The sequence below is a fragment of the Plectropomus leopardus genome, chromosome 10 (genome assembly GCF_026936395.1).
Source record: "Plectropomus leopardus strain MGB_pleo_1.0 chromosome 10, ASM2693639v1, whole genome shotgun sequence".
Taxonomy (NCBI): Eukaryota; Metazoa; Chordata; class Actinopteri; order Perciformes; family Serranidae; genus Plectropomus; species Plectropomus leopardus.
The window spans coordinates 13,074,578-13,098,107 of NC_142185.1; the positions used below are offsets into that span (position 1 = coordinate 13,074,578).

At 39.5% G+C, this 23,530-nt stretch overlaps 2 protein-coding genes across 3 annotated transcripts in view; one reads left to right on the forward strand and one right to left on the reverse strand.

The window, feature by feature from the left end:
• asic4a (acid sensing ion channel subunit family member 4a) overlaps positions 1-10,337 on the forward strand; it is a 108,813-nt gene extending 98,476 nt beyond the window's left edge. Inside the window, exons 6-10 of one of the 2 annotated variants that reach the window (XM_088083068.1) lie at positions 802-955; positions 2,657-2,748; positions 2,904-2,983; positions 3,551-3,658; positions 5,657-10,337. In XM_088083068.1, the coding sequence (XP_087939194.1) occupies positions 802-955; positions 2,657-2,748; positions 2,904-2,983; positions 3,551-3,658; positions 5,657-5,794 (572 nt within the window). In that variant the 3' untranslated portion in view covers positions 5,795-10,337. Of the gene's footprint in view, positions 1-801; positions 956-2,656; positions 2,749-2,903; positions 2,984-3,550; positions 3,659-5,653 lie in introns of both variants that reach the window. The other variant, XM_042494639.2, reaches the window with a different exon arrangement.
• Positions 10,338-11,368: 1,031 nt separating this feature from the next.
• chpfa (chondroitin polymerizing factor a) lies at positions 11,369-22,860 on the reverse strand. The gene is made up of 4 exons (XM_042494856.2): positions 22,354-22,860; positions 19,492-20,056; positions 15,545-15,727; positions 11,369-15,418 (listed from the first exon to the last, which is right to left on the reverse strand). The coding sequence occupies exons 1-4, from the start codon at positions 22,641-22,643 to the stop codon at positions 14,156-14,158; spliced, it is 2,301 nt and encodes a 766-aa protein (XP_042350790.2). The 5' UTR covers positions 22,644-22,860; the 3' UTR covers positions 11,369-14,155.
• Between the last annotated feature and the right edge of the window lie 670 nt (positions 22,861-23,530).

Sequence of the window (23,530 nt, forward strand, 5' to 3'; positions counted from 1 at the left end):
ATAGGCTACACACCAGCAGCACTTTCTAAACAATAAGAATAGCATAACATGTTAGTAACAATCATTTATTGTCCCTGTCATATGGCGCCTAATTTGCCTTCTGCATGGAGAATAAAGAGCTCCCTGACCTCACTGTTTTTATCCCAATTTGTGGATGTTTATGACCAATGTTCTTCCTCTTTGATTTAGCTGCTAATTGCTACTAGCTCCTTTATCCTATGTCCCATCCTGCTGGCTGTCCTTTTACACAGACACTGTGTCGCCACTGTTACCACTTCCCTTAAAGGGTCAAAGGCGAGACAACTCTGCAGCCCCCCCTTTTTGCAAACATACCTTTTATGCATAAGGGCATGGTGGCAAAAGAGGCAAGGCCGTAACGGTGTGATATTAATGCTTTGAACAAGCGGTGTAAAAGGAGCTGAAGTTAGCGACTAGCTGAACATAATGGAGCATGTAGCAGCTAAAGAGCAAGATATTTTCTTCAAGTGTTGGTGGATGAAAACAGAGTTTGAAGAAAAGTGAATGCTGGGCTTAAATTTGCCAGGTGGTCAGTTTGTAATTCATAGTTAGACTACTAAGTAGCCATAATAATTATATCATGTTTAAACATGTAATAGTTGTGTTTACAGCATGTTCTACTGCATTTAAGTTAAAAAAAAAAAAAAAAGCCCAGTGCTTGACACATTTTGCTTGATTGCAGTTTGTTTTTTCCTCCAGATTCTGTGCAGTATCTTGTATGTTTCTCAGGTAGCGTGTTTGCCTGACCCAGTCTGTTAAACCACTGTTTCCATTGTGTTGCAGCACAGCTACAGAAGAACAGTGGGGATACCTGTCCATGCGAGACACCCTGTAATCTCACCCGCTACGGTAAAGAGCTCTCCATGGTCAAAATCCCCAGTAAGGGCTCTGCTCGCTATCTCTCCAGGAAATACGACAAGTCAGAGGACTACATCAGGTACGACAGGAACCTTCAACGAGACTTAACTCACATATGGGCAGTGATGTGGTGCTCAATAAAAAGGGCCGTAAACTATGACCTCCAGTCACTCTACCATAAATATAAACAAACATCAACTGTGTTTTCATACAAGCATCAGTTTATGTGTTGTCTTTGGGTGAATGGTTGATTCTCTTCAGGTGACTTCCTGTCTTTTCCTCCAGCATCACTTTTTAGGGTATCAGATTTTTGTGAAATTAATTAAACAACAATGATTTAAAGACTATGGTCTTTCCTAAGGTACCACTAAAAGGCAACTCCCAAACCAAATTTTGAGTGTGAAATTTTCATAGTAGTTTAGCAATTATAATGAACACTTAAAGGTCCTATTTTATGCTCATTTTTAGGTTCATACTTTTAATTTGTGTTTCTGCTAGAACATGTTTACATTCTTTAATGTAAAAAAAACCATCATTTTTCTTGGACCGCCTGTTTCGATATATCTGTATTCATCTTCAGTCTGAAACACTTCGTTTTCGTGCATATTTCTTTCGCTCCTCTCCTGAAAAAGCTCAATCTGCTCTGATTGGTCAGTATTTCCTGGTCTGATTTCACAGAAAAATAGTGGATTAAAAACTTCAGATGATCCGCTTAACTTTTGGAGAGCTATGCAATACAATAACACCTCTTGTAGCACCTGCTGCATCATGCCAGTTCCTACTGACGAGCACATAGCCAAAGCATCATGTGACTTATAAAAGCCAAAAAAGTGTTTTCATTGCTGTTTTGGAAAATATAGCTTTTTCTGAAATACCACCTCATGTGAGCGTAAAAACTTTTTTGCGATAAACAGTCTTTTTTTAAATGATGTGTTTCCATTAGGTGTTTTTTATATTTGCAATTTCAGTTTGCCGATAGACAGTTTGTCCGTGCTTCTTTTTAGATAAAAACAAATATCTAAAACGCAAACGCAATCTGCCAACTTGCTGCAACTGATTACTTTTGTTGTGCACTGTGCAACGACCTCCATTTGATTGAAGCGAATCTGCTCAAAACTGGTGGAAACATGGGCTGGTTCTCGAAATAGCACCAAGAGTCCTGAATGGACCCATTTCAAAATCATGGGCTAATTAGGTAGAAAGGGGTATGGGTGCACTTTTCGAGGTGTATTGTCTGTTCCATCCAGCACATTAATACTGTGTGGCATAATGAACATTGTAACTTCTAGCAACCACTAACAGGGCTTTAACTTTTAATCCTGTTTTACAACATGCATTATGTAACATTTACTAATATTCAGATTATAATGATCTGGATGCACTCAAAAACGTGCTTATACTATCATTCCTCTCAGCGCCTAATAGTCGGGGATATAGTAGAAGGTAAACATGCCTAAACCAAAGAGCTCATGGTGCCTCACAACACTTAATATTACCAGACTTTCTAAATCCAGAGAGATCAGAGACGTGGCAATGACTGAGCATGCTGTCAGTGCTCGTTCTGCTCATCTCAGTTAAACCCTGAAACACCTCATTATCTCACAATCGCTGGTTAGATCTGTGTAAAACGCTGTAGGCCTGACAATCCCATCATGACAATTTACAGCGAGCATAGAGACGACTTGGAACGGTGCCTTTTTTTTCAAACGATGTTGAACTTGTAGTGATTTATAAAAACAGCACAAGTGCATTTCACTGTGTTTGACACTTGTTTTTCCAGAGACAACTTCCTGGTCTTAGATATCTTCTTTGAGGCTCTGAACTATGAAACCATTGAACAAAAGAAAGCCTACGATGTTGCAGGTTTATTAGGTAAGATTTCTGTCACTTTTTTTCTCTCCTATTTGAATACTTAAAAAGACTGTTGCAAAGCGAAAGGTGTTGTTATTAAGCTGCACTTACTTTTTGGTGAAAAATAAACTGTTTTGGAATTACTTCCATTCTCTCTAAGTGCTCCTTCTTTTCAGGTGACATTGGTGGACAGATGGGCTTATTCATTGGAGCCAGCATTCTGACAATCTTAGAAATACTGGATTACATCTATGAGGTATGGTGGCTGTGCAAGCCCACACACACATCAGTCAATCACAACGTGAGATCAGTACTAGCTGTGATATAATTGGCAGTAATTAACGGCTATTGTCCTCAGCAAGAAATCTGCTGCAACCGGCTAATTTTTCTATTTAGAAAACACATTTGTGCCATCATTGTTTGTTTTAATTTTCCCCAATATTGACAAAATGTATTTATTTATTTTTAGCGTTCTTATCAAGCGTAATCATTGGAAAATCAGAGGACCAGTGGTGTAAATGTTATCATTTATTATGTGTGGTGAGGAGTTTTATTTGATTTCCAGGCTGGAGAAACTAATATCCGCTCAGGTCTGTGCTGAAGACATGCATGAAATGAACTCCAGTCTCAGCCGGATCCCCTTTAAGCTTTCTAGCCGGCTACCTGCTGACTGCCAAACACGTATGAATATAGCGAAATCAGAGGGAGGGCCTGTAATGCAGACATCACAGTGAATGAACTCTCCACTCCACTGCGTCTCTTATCTCCCTCACTCATCTCTGCTCTTTCACCCTCCCTGCTGCTGTGCTATGGGTGAAACCAGGTGATCAAGCACCGGTTACAACGTCTGCTGAGGCCGCAGAAAGAGAAGAAGAACAAGCAGCAGACCAGCACTGTGGCAACAGTGGGTCTGGAGGAAATGAAAGCAAAGGTACAGCACACACTGTACTGTAACAAATAGCTGCGCTCCTGCAGAGTATACAACTTTCCCTGCAGCACTGTAACCGTATTAAGAAACTACAAGGGAATAATTCAGGGAGAGGCAAATTAATATTTTTCCCACTCCTAAAATAATTAAGAATGTATTGTTCCTAATTAGTCTTAACCACTGTGCAGAGCACATCCTCCCCTGGAGCTTGGATTTGTTGTTGCAACTTTATTGTGCGTAAATCTGAACAATAGACTTCTTGTCTCACCGTGAGCCATAACTGTGTTGCAATTCCACACAACATGCTGTAACTATAACACAATTGTTACTTTTAAACAAGTCAGCCAGAGAAACTGAAAAGACAGGTAATTCCGATATCAGTCATTATTTACAGCTTTGATTGTGTTTGGCTGGTGTGACAGGCCAACATCACATTTCACTTTCCATTGCAAACATAGTCCATCTATTGGAAAATCCATTAGCAATTCACAGAAAATGCATTGAAGCTAACAGGGAACAGCTCTTAATTCATTTAAAATATATACACAAAACTTAAAAAGTAATTTACACTCTGCTGGTATCTTTCTCTTGGAAACCATGGTCAGAGATGCATCTGTGGCCAAGTGTAAGTGTTATACACACCGTCCTACAAATGCAGACAAGATCCAAGAATTTCATTTGACAATTACACTGAATTAACAATGAGCAACACCTGAGAAAATTTCAGCCTCCTACATTTCTATTGCATTTGGACACACAGCGTACAGGGTCACTTCACTGGATTTGTTTTTCTTTCAAGAGATAGCAGAGAGGATCAGTGTCTCATTTAGTACAGAGCAGGAAGCAAGTTTGTGTTTCCTATGATAGCGATGGCACCTCTACTCTGCCTTCCTGTGCCACTGATTGAAAGGCAACAAGTACAAGCCAATCAGAGGGAGTGGAGGGTGGGTCATGCCTTCCCTATCCTAGGAAAATAAAATTTGCAAGTGGGAATAGGGATATGGTTAGTGCAGTTTGGCATAAAGACTGGAAGCAGCAATAAACAGCAACGTTAAGCTGACAAGTCTGAAGAATTCTAATTTGCTAAATGCAGTTTATTTTTTGTTCCAGTCCGTTAAATGAAAATGTAAATAAGACAATTAAGGGGAAATCATGTGCTGTTACTATCAGCGAACAGCAGCCAGTTGCAGTCATGACAGTGAAATTAGCCAGAGATGCTGCATGGTAGTAGCATAGACATTATAAGTAATGGATGAGCTACTGTGACATAAACCACTGGTTTGTGGACTGCTGTTTTGAAGCTTTGAGTTTGGCATTTCGGCCATTGCCACCTTGTTTTTTCTGAGCCACAAGTGACCATATTTGGGTGAGAGGTTGGCGCTGTGGAGGAGCGAGAGGTGGATCTGACTCACAGACAGTCTGTCGCTCTCAAGAGGCCCCACCCTTAAATATGCATAACCTTAAGCCTTAATAAAATGCAAACCGGTAAGTTATATAAACAAATATATTACAGTTGTCATGGATTTTTAAATTAGCTCTAGAGACTAAAAGCGTTTTTGTTTTGTTTTTTACCAAGCTGTAAATATGTTTATTTCTGCTCTAAAGTGGGGCATTTCAACACTGGGCTCATTGGAGATTTACTGTTTTGGAGCCGGCCTCAAGTGCCCAAAAGAGGGACTGCAGTTTTTGGCACTTCTGCATTAGCTTCATATTTCATCCGTCATGATTTCATAGTTACATATTACCTCACCTTAAACAGCAAAACTTCATTTTGCATGTAAATCAAATATCTTTAAAGGTGTTGGTTGGCATTTATTTTAACTTTGCAAAGAGCCAGGCGAGCTTTCAATTCTGATGGCATCTTCAGCATGATCAAGGTACCTCAGCAGTGACAGGCTTTTAAATTAAGTAAATTATCATCTGCATATTGTCACATATGACATTACACATGATCTCTCAAGCATGAGATTGACACTAGTGTGTTTGCTGTGTCTTCAGCAGGAGCCCAACGACATGACACGGAGTCACCCAGAGGGGGCGTATGCCAACACAATCCTGCCCAACCACCACCACCCTCACCCACACCCTCACCACCATCACGCCGGGCACCATGGGGTGTTTGAGGACTTCGCTTGCTAGAACCAACCATCGTTTTCAGTCCTGGTGACCGCAAAAGATAAAAACCGTCTGTGTTCAGATCAATAACAGACTGTCGGCATTTCCGTCGCTCCTTTGCTGTCACCAGTGAAAAGCTACAGCCAAAGTCGAACACCAAACTCGTGCTGCTAACAAAGCACTTGTACGTACAGTATGTAGGCACAAATTGGACACCGCTTTTACTTTTTCTTTGTTTTTCTCTCTTCGGATGGGATCCCTTTCAACTTCACCTGAGAATTCAGGCACTTTGTGTTTTCAGGACCAATTTTTGGTACATGATCACGACAAGGGAACAAAAGGAGGACTGCATGTCACCTTGATCCAGTTTATACTCCAATGATTTATTTATTCAGCTAGCATCTCTGATATTTTTTTACCTGTCTGTATCCTTCCATTTATCTCCCCTCCAAGTCCTTCATGGAAGACACACTGTACCATACCAAGCCATCACACAGTCTAAATTATGTAATTATTTAAAGAGATACTATTATCTATATGTTCTATATTGTATACAAGATGAGAATACTTACAGGTCTTACTCGTGTTACAACCATTCATAATGTGAGGGGAAGTATTTAGGCTGAACTGTATGACCTTGGCTTAGAAGATCTAGCAGCATCTTTCCACATGATACACTTTGTCTGGTTTGTGGTTAAGGTGTTAGAGAGTAGCAATGTACCTGTACATAAACTTTAAAATGAGAACGTTCTAAAGCTCTGTTTCAATGGTTGTTGTTTATATTCCGTTAATATATAACTTATATATTAATTTGAGTTATTTATACATTTTAGAAAAAGACTTTTGTATGACAATAGCGGTCACGATTGTAGCAATTACTGTACACTTACAATCTGCAGATATGTTAGACTGCCAAACATCAATACATTTGTCCAGGTGACAAAAATGGACTGTATGGATCGTGGCTATTATATCTCTTTATCTTTTTATACGTCCTGCTTTTTTCCAAGACGACACACACATCCTGGATGAGGGCTGGATGACGTTTTTAGTTATGACATGGTTAAATTATCCCTCTTCTTCAATTCATTTCTGCCCACCATCCACTCTTCACTTTGGTTAGCATCATAACTTTAAGCTGACATAAGCAATAAGAAACAGAATTTTATTTTTTTGCAGAGTCATCTCCTTCAGCTTGTGGGGCAGTACCACTGTAAAAGTGTTGCAGCTATTTACAGTGTCAACCCGGCATCAATGTGTGTGTGTGTGTGTGTGTGAGGTTTGTGTGTGTGTGTGTGTGTGTGTGTGTGTGTGTGTGTGTGTGTGTGTGTGTGTGTGTGTGTGCATGTCTGAGGTGTGTCTGTTTGCTTGTTTGCATGTGCACTTTAACATTTTGCACACATGACTGAGCACATTGGGCTGATGCGACACGGCCGGGCTGATCCATGAAAAAAAGGGATGTTTGAAAATCGAAATAGTTAGCAAGAAAGCAAAGAGTTTTTATTGCAGCAGTAAGGTTTTTATAAAATATATGTAGAGGTGGGACAGCTCAGAGTTTAATTTAAAAAATGCTCTGGAGGCTGAAATGTTCTTACTGGTTGACTTAATCCTCAGAGGGCGGGACAAAGACACAACAGTTTTAAAGAGCACAAGATAGCAAAGTGGGAATGAAAAATACAAATACAGGCACTTACATCAATTCATCCATAATCATATTTATCATTATAGAGAACCAGCATCCTCACTTGCCGTTATGCACTGCAGGAACTTAACCAGTAATCTCTGGCTTCCTATAATCTGATCTTTTATTATCTTGTTAGCCTTCAGTGAAAGGTTCCTCCTTGTGTTATTCTTTACAAACTGAGACAATTTATTTTAAAGGTAACAGCAGTCCTACCTATAACATTAGTTTCCAACCTGAGGGTCCCGATCCCCACTATGGGTTGCCTAAGCCTTACTGGGGATCATGAGGCCTTCTTGATTTTAAGGGGAGTATGTTTTGTTTGTTTTGTTTTTTTGTTTTGTTTTTTAAGATTTAGTTTATTATTTAAGATGTAAACTTAAAAGAAATCTCACAGCAAAAGGGTACGGTCAAGACCTGAGCACAAGCTTTACTTACAGAGCCTTCACTCTCCATTTAAGCAGCCGCATCCTGCATTAGAAAAATATGCAGTTCAAACAACTTAAGCGTAAGAAGAAAGACAGAATTTGTCAAAAAATAAATAATTTAAATCAAAACCTACATAATACCAAGTGAGAACTGTATTTAAAAAATCCTAAAAATATTAAGAAAACTCTGATCTCTGGTGCAATTGTCACAGCAAACAAAAACATCAAAATTGATCCAAATCTTTATTGTACAAAAACTTCCTGCAGTTATTGTGTTAACTATTTGGGTTAGTTGTAAAGTTAATCAGTTGTTCTGTACTATAATTGTTATGCATTGATTATAACATAAAATATCCATACAATGTGTAGCTTAGTTAAGGGTTATCAGTTTGCTCAATGATAGAAAACAGGTCCCTTAAGAAAAAAAAGTCGGGAACCATTGACCTTTAGCATATATGTTATATAACTTTATTATGTAATTTTCATGGTAGGAGAGTTAAGTGGGATAGACAATGGAAGAAGTAGTGCAGATATTGATTTTCTTGCACATTTATGCTCGCTGCAGGGCACTGCTGCTGCTGGTGGTCAAAAGTGGGGTCCAGCTTTGTGAACCACTTTGTAGTTTTTCAGTTGTTTGATCTTTTTACTTTATTCCCTGCACTGTTTGGCCATGTGTCACTGCAGATGCTGAGAAATACTCGTCTTCCTTTGTTTTTAATAGTTCCCTCACCCAGACTTCTTTCTCTACCTAGCAACTGTTTTTTCTTTTTCTTTTAATTTTTTTTAATCATATTGTTTGTTCTACTCAATATAGATTATTTGTTTATCAGTCACCATTAACAGTGCTGTTGCTAAACCCTAAATGCACAGCATTTCGTTTCACCTCTTGCTCCAGGACTCATCTACAAAAAATGGAAACAAGAACTTGTGCATGTTAAGTTATGTTAAGTTCCTGCAGTGGAAAATGGTTTAAAACAATCTAAGTAACTACAGGCTGGTAATACATTTCTAGACAATTTGGCATGACTTGGCCCCTTGCTTTGTGTCAGTAGAAATAGTTAACTGAGCCTCACAATAGTTTCTTCCTTTCTTACCCTTTTGCCCTTTGCTTCAATCTAATGTTACTTATACTACAAGCACACTTGCATCATCTTTTGCAAATATTTGTTTAGCTTCGCATTCACCCTTAGTGAAAGAAGCATTCAGGACTGTGCTTTCAGAAATGATGCAATCCCTGAGATGCGGTCTTTTTTAATTAACTCTCACCCGCAGAACATTAGATGCATTGCTTTATTAGTGCATCATAACTTCTGATGTTGCCCCATCAGCCATTTACATATTTGACAATGCTAGGGTAGAAGAAAGTGATTCACAGGCAGCTGTAACACGTGTGCTAAATCACATGAGAATTGTTTTGATCTTGGTGGAGATGCTGATCGTGTTTCCATCATAGCATGCAGGCAACTTCCTTGCTATAATGTAACAGTTTGGGCTTCAGATCTGTGACATCACATACTGTTTTGTTGCTAATTGTGAACTTAATTTTAAAGTCGAAACTGCACAGAGCCTGCTTTAAGTTCTGACAGGCCTTTGACAATCCCCTCTGTGTGTAAATGACAACATTTGACCGGTTAATGTATATCATGTTTACAAATGTCGACATAATTTTTCTGTTAATTTAATGGGTGCATTCTGTCGCCGCAGTATCGCCATTCATCGCTTTAGCTCACAATGAGATTCCCCCATCTGTCAAATCCCCTCCTCCTGTCAAGTAATCATGGGCTATACATGGCTGTTTAATATTCATAATCATGTGTCACTTTGACATTTTCAAAAGGTTCCCAATCACAGTCTCTGATGGCATCCTGTACAGGCTATGCATAACAATCTTCTCCTCTGTCATCAATAATTGTAGCCATCCTCAGACAAGTCACACAGGGGCTGGTGTGTTGAGATGAATGCTGGGCCGCATTATCGCTGTGGAGTTGTGTTTGAATGGTGGAGCCGGGAGTCGAAAGGCTTTCTGTCCTCAGGATGCTGTGCACTGTAAAACACAACCTGATTACAAAAGCATTTAAAACTACGCATAAGTACACAGCAGCATGCTGTCTGTGTGGGATGCTACAGGACTGGGCGGTGGGCGGCAGGTCTGTACTGTAGCAGATGGGACAACTTCCCTGCTTGATAACATGTAGCTCACATTCCTGGGATTCCTCGAGGCTCCACTCAGAGCTCCCTTGTTGCACAGCTCTTTGGGGCCTACCTTTTTATAGCTCTGTGACATTCAGTCACATGTGTATGTGCTTTTGACTACATTATCCGTACAAAATCAATTTAATCTGACCAGCCACTGATGTTAAATTTAGAATATCTGATGTTGACCTGATTTTTTTTAGCCACTTATTTTTAGCTGACGTCTGAGAGGTCGTCTGAGAAAAAAAAAAAAAAAATCAGAGTGCAGGGCGACACAAGCAGCTGTCAGGAATTCCTCAGAAGAAATTCCATCGCATATCTGACAGACAAGGAAATGGACCATCACTGCAGTAAAAAGGAGTGCTTACATTTTGTACAGATGTGTGATCTTGTGATTATTTCCTCTGTTAGAACACATTTTATAAATGTTAAATATGGTAATTACGATAACTATTAAAGTTTAGATTGGTAAAACCGGTGCCTCCTAAATCAAGAGCCCAATTCACTCTGTAACTTGTCTACTTTTTCTTCACAACACAGTCAAAGTGTTTTTCAGTTTTGCCCCCCAATTTTACAACCTTTTTACCAGAATTGCTTACAAAAGACCAACAGCATGTCAGAGGTACATTTTGGGGAGACAACATGGGAAAACTCAGCAAGTCTCTAAGGAAGTGTCATTATCTAGTGAGGAGAAGTGATTTCTTGACCATTCTTCTTAATATCTAGCAATTTGTGTCATTCTGCTTCTTAAAACGCCCTCCAGGTAAACCCAAATTGTCGTGGAAACTCAGAACTCCAAGTACCAGCTTCTAGGGAACAACTGCGTCTCTGTGTGGGAGGAGAAAGTGCTGGGATCGAACGTAAAACGAAGTACAAAATAATGACTTACAATTAACTCCCAGCTGCTCTGTAGTTATGTGGTTTTACAGCATGCCTCGGGGTAGTGCATATAGACCCCTGAAATAACTAAAGCTGTAATTAAGGTCGCAACGTTTTCCCTGTTTTTACCCAACCCAGACATCAGGAATACCTCGGGTCGGACATGAGCAGGAATGTTAACTGCAGTCCCACTGAGCACACACCGGGAACATGCAGACAGCTACGTTTTGTTAGAAATGTAATTTCTAAATGTTGTTCAGTATAGTGCTGCTCACCTCAGCAACTGGCAGCCAGGACCTGAGCTGCAGACAGAAAACACACTCTTCTGCTGACACCTAAAGGACAAACTGGATTTTGTAGCTGCAATACAAAAATGACCATTTTGACCATCTTCAAAAAAAAAATAAAGAGAAAATATTTATATTCAAATATTCTTTATTTTAAAAATTACATTTATTCACAGTTCATTGGGAATTACAGCACACAATTAAATATGATGAGCATTGATTAAAACATATCGCTTTGGTTATACTAGTACCCATATGCATAAAATAATGGAAACCAACTGGTCCAAACAACAATGGAAATTTTTTAAAAAAAAATCAGCCTATGCATTTGCAGTTTGAAACAAATCACTTGATTTTAAAGTGAGAGATATATACACATTAAATTGTCTTCATGGTCAAATGACATGATTTTCAAAGCACAAAATATAAACTAAGATACAATGTATGTTTAATTTTGTCAACAAAAATAATGAATTAATTGCTGTGTACATAAAGCTACAAAAGGCTTAAAAATAGAGTCTATAAAATATTTATACACACAGAGAATGTCATGAAAGTCTCTGCTAGTGCGGAAGTATTCAGAATCTGCATAATTCATAAAGAAATTACAGATAAATAAATTATGGACAAAATACTTAGAGACTTCGCTCAGCGATGGCGGCTGTGTTAACAACACGGGATGATTAATCTGCCACGCACCATTAATTCAAAGCGTCTCACGTCAACGGAAGGCAGAGACGACAAAGATTACCACACTTCATGTTGTAATCTAATCCCTCCATCTTTCACAGTGGTTTTTTTTTTTTTGGAAGAATCAGTTTCCATTTCCGCACATTATTAGTGTCGTCTGCTCTCATCGAGACAGAGATGCGTTATATAAAATGACCTCTATGGTCTTTGTTCAAAATACAGCAAACACTGTTGACCATCACGACTGTGGATGTAGTGTTTCTAACAAATACATCGAATCCAATTAAAGTTATATTAAAGGACTTGCCTTAGTTAATTTGATATATTTCAAAGTAAATTTGATGATGAAAAGTGTCTAGTGTCAGCAAAATACATTAAAGGTCTCTTCAAAAGAAATTACAGTGTATTTACTTAACATCAAACAGAAAGCACAAGTCTTTGTGTAACATCAGGAACAGTATTGTGATATTCACGCAAATGTCTTTGAAATTAAAAGCCCTCCATCGGACATCTCGCCAGTCGTGTTATCTGTAATATTGCACATTATAATAAACCGATATCTATCTGGTGTCCAGTACCGCTACCTCCAAAACCACCACTCAATGATGTAGAAAAGGCCTCCCGTTGGACTGCACTGAGACTATTAGGAAGAAACCATTTCTAAAACTGAGCTCAGGAAATGGAGGACAATGACATCATTCAATAACTTACAAAATCTTTAACAATACAGTCCAAAACACTTTGGAACATTTAAACATCTTTTAAAGTATAAAAACTTTCTGCTATACTTGACGAAGTGGAAAAAATAAGTTTCATACATTCTTAATTTCAATCATCTAAGCTAATTAAATCCTGTTTTAAAGTACCACTTCAATGAGGACTCACCTGCAATCACTTCAGACATTTACCAAGGTGATTTTCTCCCCATTATTCATATTTCTCCTTTGCCTTCTGCATGTTAATTTTCTTGCAACATCAAAAGGTTTCACGGAGAAAGTTTAAACTTAAATACACACTGCTGGCATACACTCATCAATGACCTAAAAAGACCAACAGAAGATACTTCCTGTCAACTCTTCTTCCCTGCTTTGAGGCACATAAACAACCTGTGGATGGTTGTGATCATCATATTTCCCCGTCACCCTTTACAAAAACATTAATGGCTAACAGAGTACCCATTCAGTTCTCCCAGCTATGTAACAGGCATTATCCACAGCGAAAGATAACATTTCCTAACCCTTCACAACCATTGTTCATGTTCCAACGATAAACATCAGCTGTGCATCATCTGACCGGGCAACTTGCAAAACAGTTGTATGAGTATGAAAAATCAGTGTCAAGGCACATATACAAAGATGCGCTTTTGTAAATACTGAAATCAGTAAATGTCAAAAGCTTTATGTTTCAATGTGAACGGGCACACAACCTGTGGTGCATTATACTAATATACATAATATAACCACTAGAGCTATACAACAAAGCTCATTTCAACAATATCTTTGATATTAACATTATGACATTCTATAAGTGTGAAAGTGATGCTGCTAGTACTTCTGATCCCACTGAGAATCAACAAATCACTGCGGCATTTTGACACTTTCAACTCATTGTTTTGGTTAAACTGATTCAGTCCTCCCAAACAAAACTATAAGCAGCTGTACTCAGCCTTATCTCAAATTTATGTACTGTATGATACCTCCGCAACTCATGATGGTCAAAATGAAGATATTTCTTCCAAGAGTTAATGGACCAAGCAGGATAAAATCCAAGCAAATATTGGAAATGCACTGGACGCATGACGAGAACAACAACTCTAACGGGTTACCTATGTAGCCTTGTGTCCGTTGGATGTGCAGTGGACACCTCAAACGTAACAACTGGATAAGCAAGCACTACGTCATGGCTCTGCTGCTGTGAGTTTCTGCCACATAGTGGTCAAAAATTGCAGCTTTTAGAATCGCCAGAGTTGCAAAAATATTTGGTTCTAGCTCTCATCTGTATGGACAAGTACTGTAAACATTTAAGGAAAGGTTTCATTGGGAATATACTGCATTTATTTCTTCAAACTAACTAAAAACTCTATCAACTGAATAGTCCTTGATGCACACTGAAAAATGGAGATGGTCAGACAGGGTCATGTATGTAACCTAAAACCCCAGATATGCACTGTTCCAAATTCTAGCTCACATCAAGCAGCTATTTCAACAGCTGAAGTTAATGGGTTTTCTCAAGTGCTGTTTCCTTGTTCCTGCTCAAACAGCAGCATGGCGAGCTGAGAGCGAGAACCGAGACCTTCCAAGTTGCTCTGCACACATCTGTGATAGATGTCTTCACTTAGACGTGGGTTGCAGGCTTGGTAGCTGTACTGCTGGTGCAATGCTGGCTCCACTGCCCTGAACACGTGCAGATCTGAATACTTTAAGAACATGTCGAAGATGTCCAGGGTCTCTAGAATCTCCTCATTCTCTTGGACGTCTGCCACCATCCGGGTGCGTGTCGCCATGTAGTCCGAGTTGTAAAAACATGCTTCTTCAAATGACCTGCGGTCAAAATGGCCTGCGTCCTTAACCAGATCGACTGTGGCCGGGCGCTGCTGGTTGTGGTAGGCCACATCAGGGTTGAAATCCTGGAAATGGATGGGGAAGAAAACCTGCCAGTTGTTTATGGAATTCATACGGCAGCGGTTCAGAAACTCTGCGTTGACATTTGTGTTGACGTTTGCCAAAAAGAACAGAGAGTCCACTGGATGCTTCTTTGAGATGATGTCCATGAATTTAATCTGGGATGGTGTTTCTGTCTTCACACTTATCCAGGGGATCTTCACTGTGGGGTATTTGCGTTCATAAGTGTTTATCTGAGTCTTTACGCTGGCAAATATATCATTCTGGTTAACCTGCTGTGCTTCCATGGGATCATAAATAAACAAGAATGTTAGGATGGCATTTTCACTGGTCTCAAAAGCATTTGAGGCATAGACTTCCAGGAAATGATCAACATAGCTCCGGTCCTGCAGAGTGAGAGGTATAATGATGTGAACCCTTGTAGCTTCTGTAACGTAGGGCATGGGGATGATCTCAATCCGACTCAAAGGTCGTACCAGATGAACTCGCTTGGTGATGGAACGGCTGTGACCTTTTTGGTTAACCACCTCCAGCTGAAGGTCCAAGGTGTACTCCATACCCCTGACAGGGTCGAAGCGCCTGTACCCGTTAATCAGCTGCTGCTTCTTCAGGTGCAGGACGGGCTTGTACTTCTTGTTGAGCTCTATCACGGCTATGTCAATGACATCAGCCACATCCATGCGGTCAATACCCTGCAGCTCACACTTTGGAGGACCGTCGATGCATGAATAAATCTCCTCCTCAGTAAAGTATTCCCACTTCAGAACTTCAAACCGAGATTTAGGTTCAAAAGATGGATTGATCCCCACGGGCCACTGGGCGCTTCGGTTGCCCTCAAAGGCAACAACACTGACGTTCTTTATTTCTGCCTGTGGAAACACAAGAAGTGTTCAGATCTGGACAGTTGCTGACCCGCCACGGGTAAGAAAAGAGAAGCCCAGTTTTTATTTTTGACTGAACCATGGGTGATGTGTGACACTTGAAAAGCAGCTTACCTGCAGCTTAGCAATCTCATCGTAAGTCTTCTGGAGTTCAATCTCAGTGAAGTATCTGTGCAGCCTGTACATCTGCTCAGGGTCAGACACTGGATGGACAGTCAGAGCTCTCTTGAACTGTTCACTTTGTTCTTTGTTCGGATCAGAGTTTTTTCCCAACTCATAATGGTGGTACTGAAGCCCCTGAGAAGACAGAGAACAGAGACGTCTTTTCATGAGGCATCTTAAATCGGGAATGACAGAAACATGCTTAATGTTTTTCCAAGCTTAGTTGTTATGCTGTGCTACTTCCACTCAAACAAACATCACACACTATGTAGACAGCATCTTGTGCTCATCTCCACTGCAAACAGGCTGGTTTCAACCATAATTGCACAGTGAATGAAAGACGCATTCTTATTTTGCAAGAATTGGATACTATTGTTGTACAACAACTGTCTATTGTCAAAGTTTTGATCATTTCAGGAATTACATTTGTCCTGGGAACACGAAGATTAAGAGATGCTTCATTTTAAATCATTTTGCCATTTTTTTAAATAGATAATAAAGTCCAATCACTGCAGCATCACGAGAAAAAGCAACAGCTGAGAATTTAAAGGCTGAAACCAAGTAACACAAATGATTATCACCAGCAACCGAATCCCACTTAAAGACACAGTCACTTAAGCTGAAAACAGAGTAGTCACCTAAGGAGCTTGAGTGATTAAAAAAAGTGAATCCAATCTGATCAAGCTATTAAAAGAACAAAGAATGGAGACACTGCTTAACTGAGCAGCGAGGCCACTCTGTGGTAAATGTTTGCCAACAGCCTGTAGTGGTTCACTTAGTGATGCATTATCCGTGCCTAATTGTCATCAATGTTCTCTCTTAAACAGAAAAAACTGATGTCTGGCTCAGTGTTCAAGCTGTTTTCTTCACTCACACCAGGCCTTTTAACTTTCCCCCTGCTTCCCTCCCACATCGAGGGGGCCCTGCTGGAGCTCTTCTGGCTCACGGCACTTTAGTTAGCCGTGCAACTCACTCTCAACTGTGTAACAAGATGGTTTCCTGCTTTGTGTCACAGCCAAGGAGGAGAAAATGGAAGCAAAAGACAGCTGAATAACTCAAATACAAAATACTGGCCCACATGTATGTTGTCTACCTGCATAATGTGCATCTGTTTTATGTACGTTTTATTTCCTGTCTACTCTACAGTAACATTTTTGCCTTCACCTCCAACTTAAATAATCACAGTGCATTTTTATTCCTTAATTAATGAACATTGCTTCTCTCTTCACAGTTAGCCTTGTACATATTGTATAGTATTGACCATTTGTTACATAGTGTTTTTATCATTCTCATTACTGGCATGAGGAAGTCACTCCACCACTATTAGCCTGATAATTGATAATAATATTTAAGAGCTTAGCTAGCTTAATGTAGTGTTGCTAGGACTCTCTTTTACACTCAATCCTTTGAAACGCTGACAAAAATATCTAAGTGACTGACATACATCATCTTGAGACAGGAAAACAGTGAAGCTTTGTACCCCAAAAAATAGTCCACTGGTTCAACTTACAAAAAAAAAGGTAAGGTAAGGTCTTTTAGAGGAGTACTTTCAACTTTGGTAGCATTTAGAAAATCTTATGAGCTTTTGATAATTTGGCATACCCAAATAGTTTGACTTAATTTAATATGAATAAAAATGTTGTGGTGCTATTAAGTGCTCAAATTCATTTAGGGTACCTCATCTAATTTCATCCAAGTATTCATTCAAAAATAACATATTTGTAAACAGTGTTGTTCATTTTTAATTTTGACCAACTTCTTACAATACGTTATCAACTGACTACAACACGTTCATGTCACAAATGTAATTTTTTTTATGCTGAAAATCTTTCTTATCTTAAGGGTTATCCACTTGCCCCAAGAGTCATCTCCTCGAGCTGACCACCCTCAGAAACCTGACAGTGTTTTTCTTCATGTTAGGCTAGCTGACTGACTCACTGTGAAGCATTTAAATAACAGACTTATTTTCCTTTTCCTTCTTTTGTTTAGATTTAGAGTTGTGCAACTTAAGTGGCAGAAAAGAGGCAGCCTCGTGTAACAGGGATGGCGGCGCAGGCGCGCTCTGATCTCATCAGCATCAGCTGTGCAGGTGCGCTTCCTGTGTTTGTCTCCCGAAAAGAGGAGCACGTCGGAGAAAAGTTTTGTTTGCATCAAAGCTCAGACAACCACGGGGACGTTATTGGTATGTAGTTTAACAGTAGCACAAAATAATCTGTGACCTACCGCAAGTTAAGTATTTATGTATATTTATTTACGTCGTGCGCGCGCCGTGGTGTTCCGCCAGCGCGAGGAGTGATCCATTTATAGATTAATTTCATTTCTTTGATTTTTGTGACGGCGACGCCTTACATTAGATATAGTTATTTACTAAGCGTTTAATGTGGTAATGTGTGGTCGATCTCTGAGTTGTTTATTTATAAGATTTTGTTGTTTGCTGACTGATCGGCTTGATAGCGGAGGGGGAAAAAAAGTTTATTTATACAAGTAGGGAGGAAATCCAGGCACTCCAAAACTGAGGAGGAATTACATTAGTCAGCCTTTACTGTGCACTCTAAAAAGTAATTCAGGGGACCTGTCACCCCCGCCTAAATAAATGTAAGGTTGCAGGATAAAAACTTCTAATTTATTTAAGTTGATAAACTTTTTAAATTGCAAATATAATTCTGATGAGTTGTGTTGACATAATAATGTTGATAATTCCGTCAACTTAATATTGTGTGCAATTTAAAGTCAAATGTATGCGTCAGTTCATTTCAAACAAAAGTTGTAGCAAGGTAATGAAACCTTCACTTACAATACCTGCACAAATTCAGACAGTTAAGATTGTGTTAAGGACCTGCAGGCCAAAAAACTACAAAGCAAAACACATTTTCTTACTTAAAAACTTGTGTTTTACTATCAGTTATTGTAGAAACGCAACTTAAAAATGCCTTTGATTGTACAAGAGAAGCTAATTCCCCCAACTTAATATAGTGTATATTGCAACAATATATATTGCAAAAAAATAGTAGGGTTCTTCACAGAAATATTTACACAAGGATTTTTTTTGCTGAACAATTATCAGAAATGTTTATATAATAACTGAGTACATGCAAACAAAGGAACAACAAGCACAATCTGATAAGTTCATAAAATATACCAAACCTAAGACAATATCTAGTATGCCATCACATTATCAATACCTACCAATATACACAGCGCCAATTTACATTGATAACCTTGGGACAATGTATTTGAATATGTTGCAGAAGACCACGCACACGCGGATGAAGCAAACTGTGCTGAATGCTCCAAACCACCTCCTCAGAGGGCACTGGGACAGATCAGGTCTCCACAGAGCTTGTTTGACCTTAAATGCTAATGACATTACAGGAGCAGAGCATGTTGACCCACAGGGGATTTTTAACACCATTAAACCTAAGCAAGGCTGAATTCAGCGGCGCTCTGCCTGCCTGTTTACCTATTCCACGTTGCTGCTGGAGCCGTGGAGAGAAAAAATGAAAGGCTAAAGGGTATTAACAATCTAGTCGGTAATATAAACACCACCTCTGTGCTGGCGCGTGGTAATTACACTTTTATATAGCTGTCTGTCAGTTTTTAAGCGCTGTCCCAGAGGCAGCGCATGCTTTCTGCCGTGACAGTTTTGTTTTTCTGTGCAGATGGAGAACCCCTGCTGTAACCTGTCTCGCAAACTGTTCTGAGTGACAGCATTTTATTTCCCTCCGCAGCTCGTCATTCAATTTGACTATGAACTGCCTCAATCCATCCCTTTAACCATTAAGAAGCCAAGACACAGTTTTACGGATTAAAAAAAACGATGCATTATTGAAAAAAGCGATGAAAAGGGCTGAATAAGTGCATTGTGATCATGAGCCCATTTAAAAATACGCTCAACCTACCTCATATTCACCGACGCAGTTTGTGTTGGTGTAATCAATGATGCATCTCCCGAGCCACTCGTCGGGCCTCGCGCTCAGGATGTCATTCCTACAGTTTTCCAGGAAGGGCTGCAGTCTGAGGAGCAAGGTGCGTGACAGGATGTACCCAAACCCTCCGTAGCAGTACTTCCCCTCCATTTCTCCACCTATGAACTCCTCAGGACTGCCCATGTAGAGCTCTCGATCCATACTCAGGTGATCCACCAGGGATTTGATCCTGTCAGCCTCCGTGTAGGCGTCGTCTTGGACAAAGTAAAACCAGTCGTATTCATTGATGTAATGATCTAAGATGTATTTGATGTTCTGAAACATGTTCCATATCTGCCTCTCATCTCCGTGAGAGACAACAAACATGCCGTGAGGGACTTTGCGGTTGCGCATGCCGGTGAAGAAGATCACAGTGTCCAGGTGATGGCTGATGGTGCGATTGACAGCTACCCCCAGAGTGTTAATGGTGTTTTTGGATGTCAGGACCCCGACGAACAGACGCTCTCGCATCCCCAACTCTGTGCTTATGTATTTAGCCCTGAAAGAGACATCAAACAGCTACTGAATAAAAGCTGAATAAACATTTGAATTAAAAACACACACAAAAAAACTAAACAAAGTTTTATCAACACTGAATAGTTACTGAAAGACCAAAATACATTTTTCGACTATTTATTTCCAATAACGCTCACATGACTTAAAAACAACAGTTTATAAAAAGCAGAAAATATTGGATAACGACTTACTCTGTGGTTGTATTCACAAACTTTTAAGGAAATCCAGAGTGTTTTCTGCTTTGTTTTGTTTTTTAACATTGGCTTCCTTTACTGTCGATGAAGTCAAATACTTTTTCTCAGCAGGTGCTGCCCAATAAACCGAGGAGAGGAACGGCACTGAGGTCTCTGGAAGGGCCCAGCTTTAACTGAATGATCTGAAAGCCCTTTTCCCCCAATTCCAAATGTTAACAAGGCGTGTTATTGCACATCTAACTTCAAATGAAGAAACCTCCTGAAAATGACTCAGAAGTCCTTTTTTGTGTGGCGTGTGGGCGGCACAACTCTATGTATTGTCTTTGTATCTGGAACATGGTGCAGCACCAAGAACAACTTGAGTCGGGACGCTGCCAACTCTGAAATTTGAATCCTGACCTCCACACGAGGCCAAATGTAACTCTCAAGTTGGAGTGATTTATGTACTTGTTAGATTTGTCAGTTATTATAATAAGGGAATAACTGAACAGACTGTAGTTAACCATTGCTTTTATTCAACAGTAGAACATGTTTTTAGTTTTTTTTCAGTTGTCATTTCATGAAAAATGACCAACTCTCCAGAGCCATAAGTGTTGTCTTCAAAGTGCTTGTTTTTTATCCTACCAACAGTCCAAAATCCAAAGATATAACATTTACATTGACATAGAGGGAAACACTGGAAATCTTTTTATATAGTACAGTGGACATGCAATATTCAACATTTTTGCTTTACAAATGACTATAATTTGATAACTATCTGACTCGTGGGAAAAAGAGGACCCAAAAAGATTTCCTGGGTGTTTTTAAAATATCAAGATTAACGGATTAACAAGAAAAAGCATGAGTTCACTGGAAAGTAAGACATGCAACAACTTGAATTGTGATTCATCACAGTAAAAGTAACCCAACCTAACTTTTGGGGGTTTTTTTATGATTTTGGACATGGCATCTATCAGGCTTCTTATTGGAGTTGCGGCAATTTGTGAATTAATCAATTAGCAGAAAGAACAAAAACAAATCAGAAATTATTCTTTCAAGCAAAAATGCAAAACATTTGCTGCAGGATTTGCCACTTTCCGTTAACGTTGTAAACGAAATATATATTTGGGACAAGACATTTGAACACATCTTTTTGGACTCAGGATAGTTGCGATGAGCATTTTTTGACACTTTTTGGCATTCCATTAAAACAATATATAACTGCGACTTTACGACTGTTTTTGTTTGTTAATCTATTATTCTCTCTATGAATTGATCAGTTCTTTAATCTATAACATGTCAAGGCCCACAATGACGTCCTCAAACGTCTGCTTTTTACCAGAAGATATTCAGTTTACTGTCAAGCAGGAGTAAAGAAAATCAGAAAATATTCACTGAAATCTGAAAATGTTGACTTTTTTTTTCAATCACCCAAACTCATTAATACTTATCAAATTAGTTGGTGTTTACTGTAATGGTTGACAACTAATCAATGAATCGTTGCCGCTCTATCTTTAACTCAAACCACTGCTTGACAGCTGGTTGCCTGTAAAACCTGGATGTTGAAATGCTTTCAAATCTAACCTCAGGAGAACTTTTCCACAGGGAAAGTCTCTTTCTCAGAACTGCAATGCAATGTAACCACTTTGGGTGTGAGGACTAACACTCAAACAAGGTCTCTATCCAGGAAATCTTGGGAATGTCAGCCCTGTTTACAAAGAAAATGTGAGGCAGAAGTCAGTCAGCGTGGAGACATGGCACAAAATGCAGTTAATATTAGCTCTGTGGCAGCAGAGAGTGTTAGCAGGAAGAAAAAGAGGCTGCAGACTTATTATCAGACTGTCAGGGAGATGAAAAAGACTACAGAGGAGTTAGGAGTGCCTGCCGTTATAATGTTGTCATTGTAAAATCTCATATGACAACCAATGACACCTGGCAAAATGTGAACAAAACGATTAATTCATCATCTTTTAAAGAGGATGAGTTACGGCCTATTGTACTGTAGCTGGCCTATAATAATGTGGCCTGTTTTCAAAACAAGTATAATACGTGTGTTATAAGGCAGTAATAGACTGCATTTACCAGTTATAGCACATGCAAAGCGTACCTGAAAACTTTCTTTGGGGCACTCTGTTGGACTTGTTTGTATGGGACTATTCTTGGTTCAAAATCCTCTTCAGACTCCGCATCGTTGATGGTGGAGATAGAGTTGGGCTTTCGGGCTCCTTTGAGCTGCTCATCCTGACCCAAAGTCACCTCCTCTCCCTCCTTACCGTCTAAGTAACACGCTTCTTCCGTCCAGTTTACACTCAACAAACTCAACGTGAACCCTAAAGAAATACCGATCACCACCGGGCCGACCGACCGCAGGACAGAAATAAACGCTGAAAATCTCATCTTGTGCGTCGGCTCCTCTGTCTCACAGCCCCGCGTCGCTTCAAACAAGCGTCCGAACAGGCCTCTGGTCCGGGACAGGTCAATTGTGCATCGAGTCGCACTCGACGCAGCCGTATAGACTCTCAACTCAAGGAAAAGATGTAACTTCTTCCTTAAATTTTACGCAGGATTGTTACGTGTCAGTGTAGCTGCTGGCTGACTCCTCCCCGGCCAGACGACAGCGTCACAGGAGGGACTAGTTCCAGACTGAGTGGATGTGTTCAGGCTGCGCAGGGCGGAGGGATACTCAACAACTGAAGGTAGGGCAATGCGACCTGGAACACCGCCACAGTCCCTCTGCGTGTCTCTGGTTTATTACAGGTGATGACCCCATTCATACACGCTGTCATGTGGACTCAGCTGTAAATGCCAATTTTGATGCAGTTTTTTAATCCCATTTAACTGAAACTGAAATTACATACAGCTAACCCGTTGAAAAAATGGGCATGATTTCTTTCAAAACCATGAGAAGAAGGCAATGGTCAACTTAACAAGAAATGGCCCAAAAATTAGCAAGACATTTGTAAAAACGTTATAAACAAAGAAAAGCAAAAGTACTAAGTGACCTTAAGAAAGAGCTAAAAAGAAAAAGTATAAAAATATATGTATCTAATGGGGCTGTCAAACAATTATTTTTTAAAAATTGTGATTATTTGCATTGGGTTTCAATAATTCAATAATTTATTGCAATTAATCACATGTTTCAATTACATGTTTTTAATTCAATTATTTTGCATTACAAAACTGTTGTAAAGTCCATATTGACAAGGTACAGAAATGCTTACCCGATTGTCTTGACTAGGAATCAAATGATAGGGACTAGCATAGAGCGGGCTCTTCTGTAAAAG

Bases quoted from the DNA above. Each gene is read 5' to 3' on its own strand.
- chpfa (XM_042494856.2), bottom strand. From the start codon at position 22,643: ATGAGATTTTCAGCGTTTATTTCTGTCCTGCGGTCGGTCGGCCCGGTG. The intron at 20,057-22,353 runs GTACGCTTTGCA...TGTCTCTTTCAG, and splicing joins GCCCCAAAGAAAGTTTTCAG to GGCTAAATACATAAGCACAG. The intron at 15,419-15,544 runs GTAAGCTGCTTT...GTGTTTCCACAG, and splicing joins ATGAGATTGCTAAGCTGCAG to GCAGAAATAAAGAACGTCAG.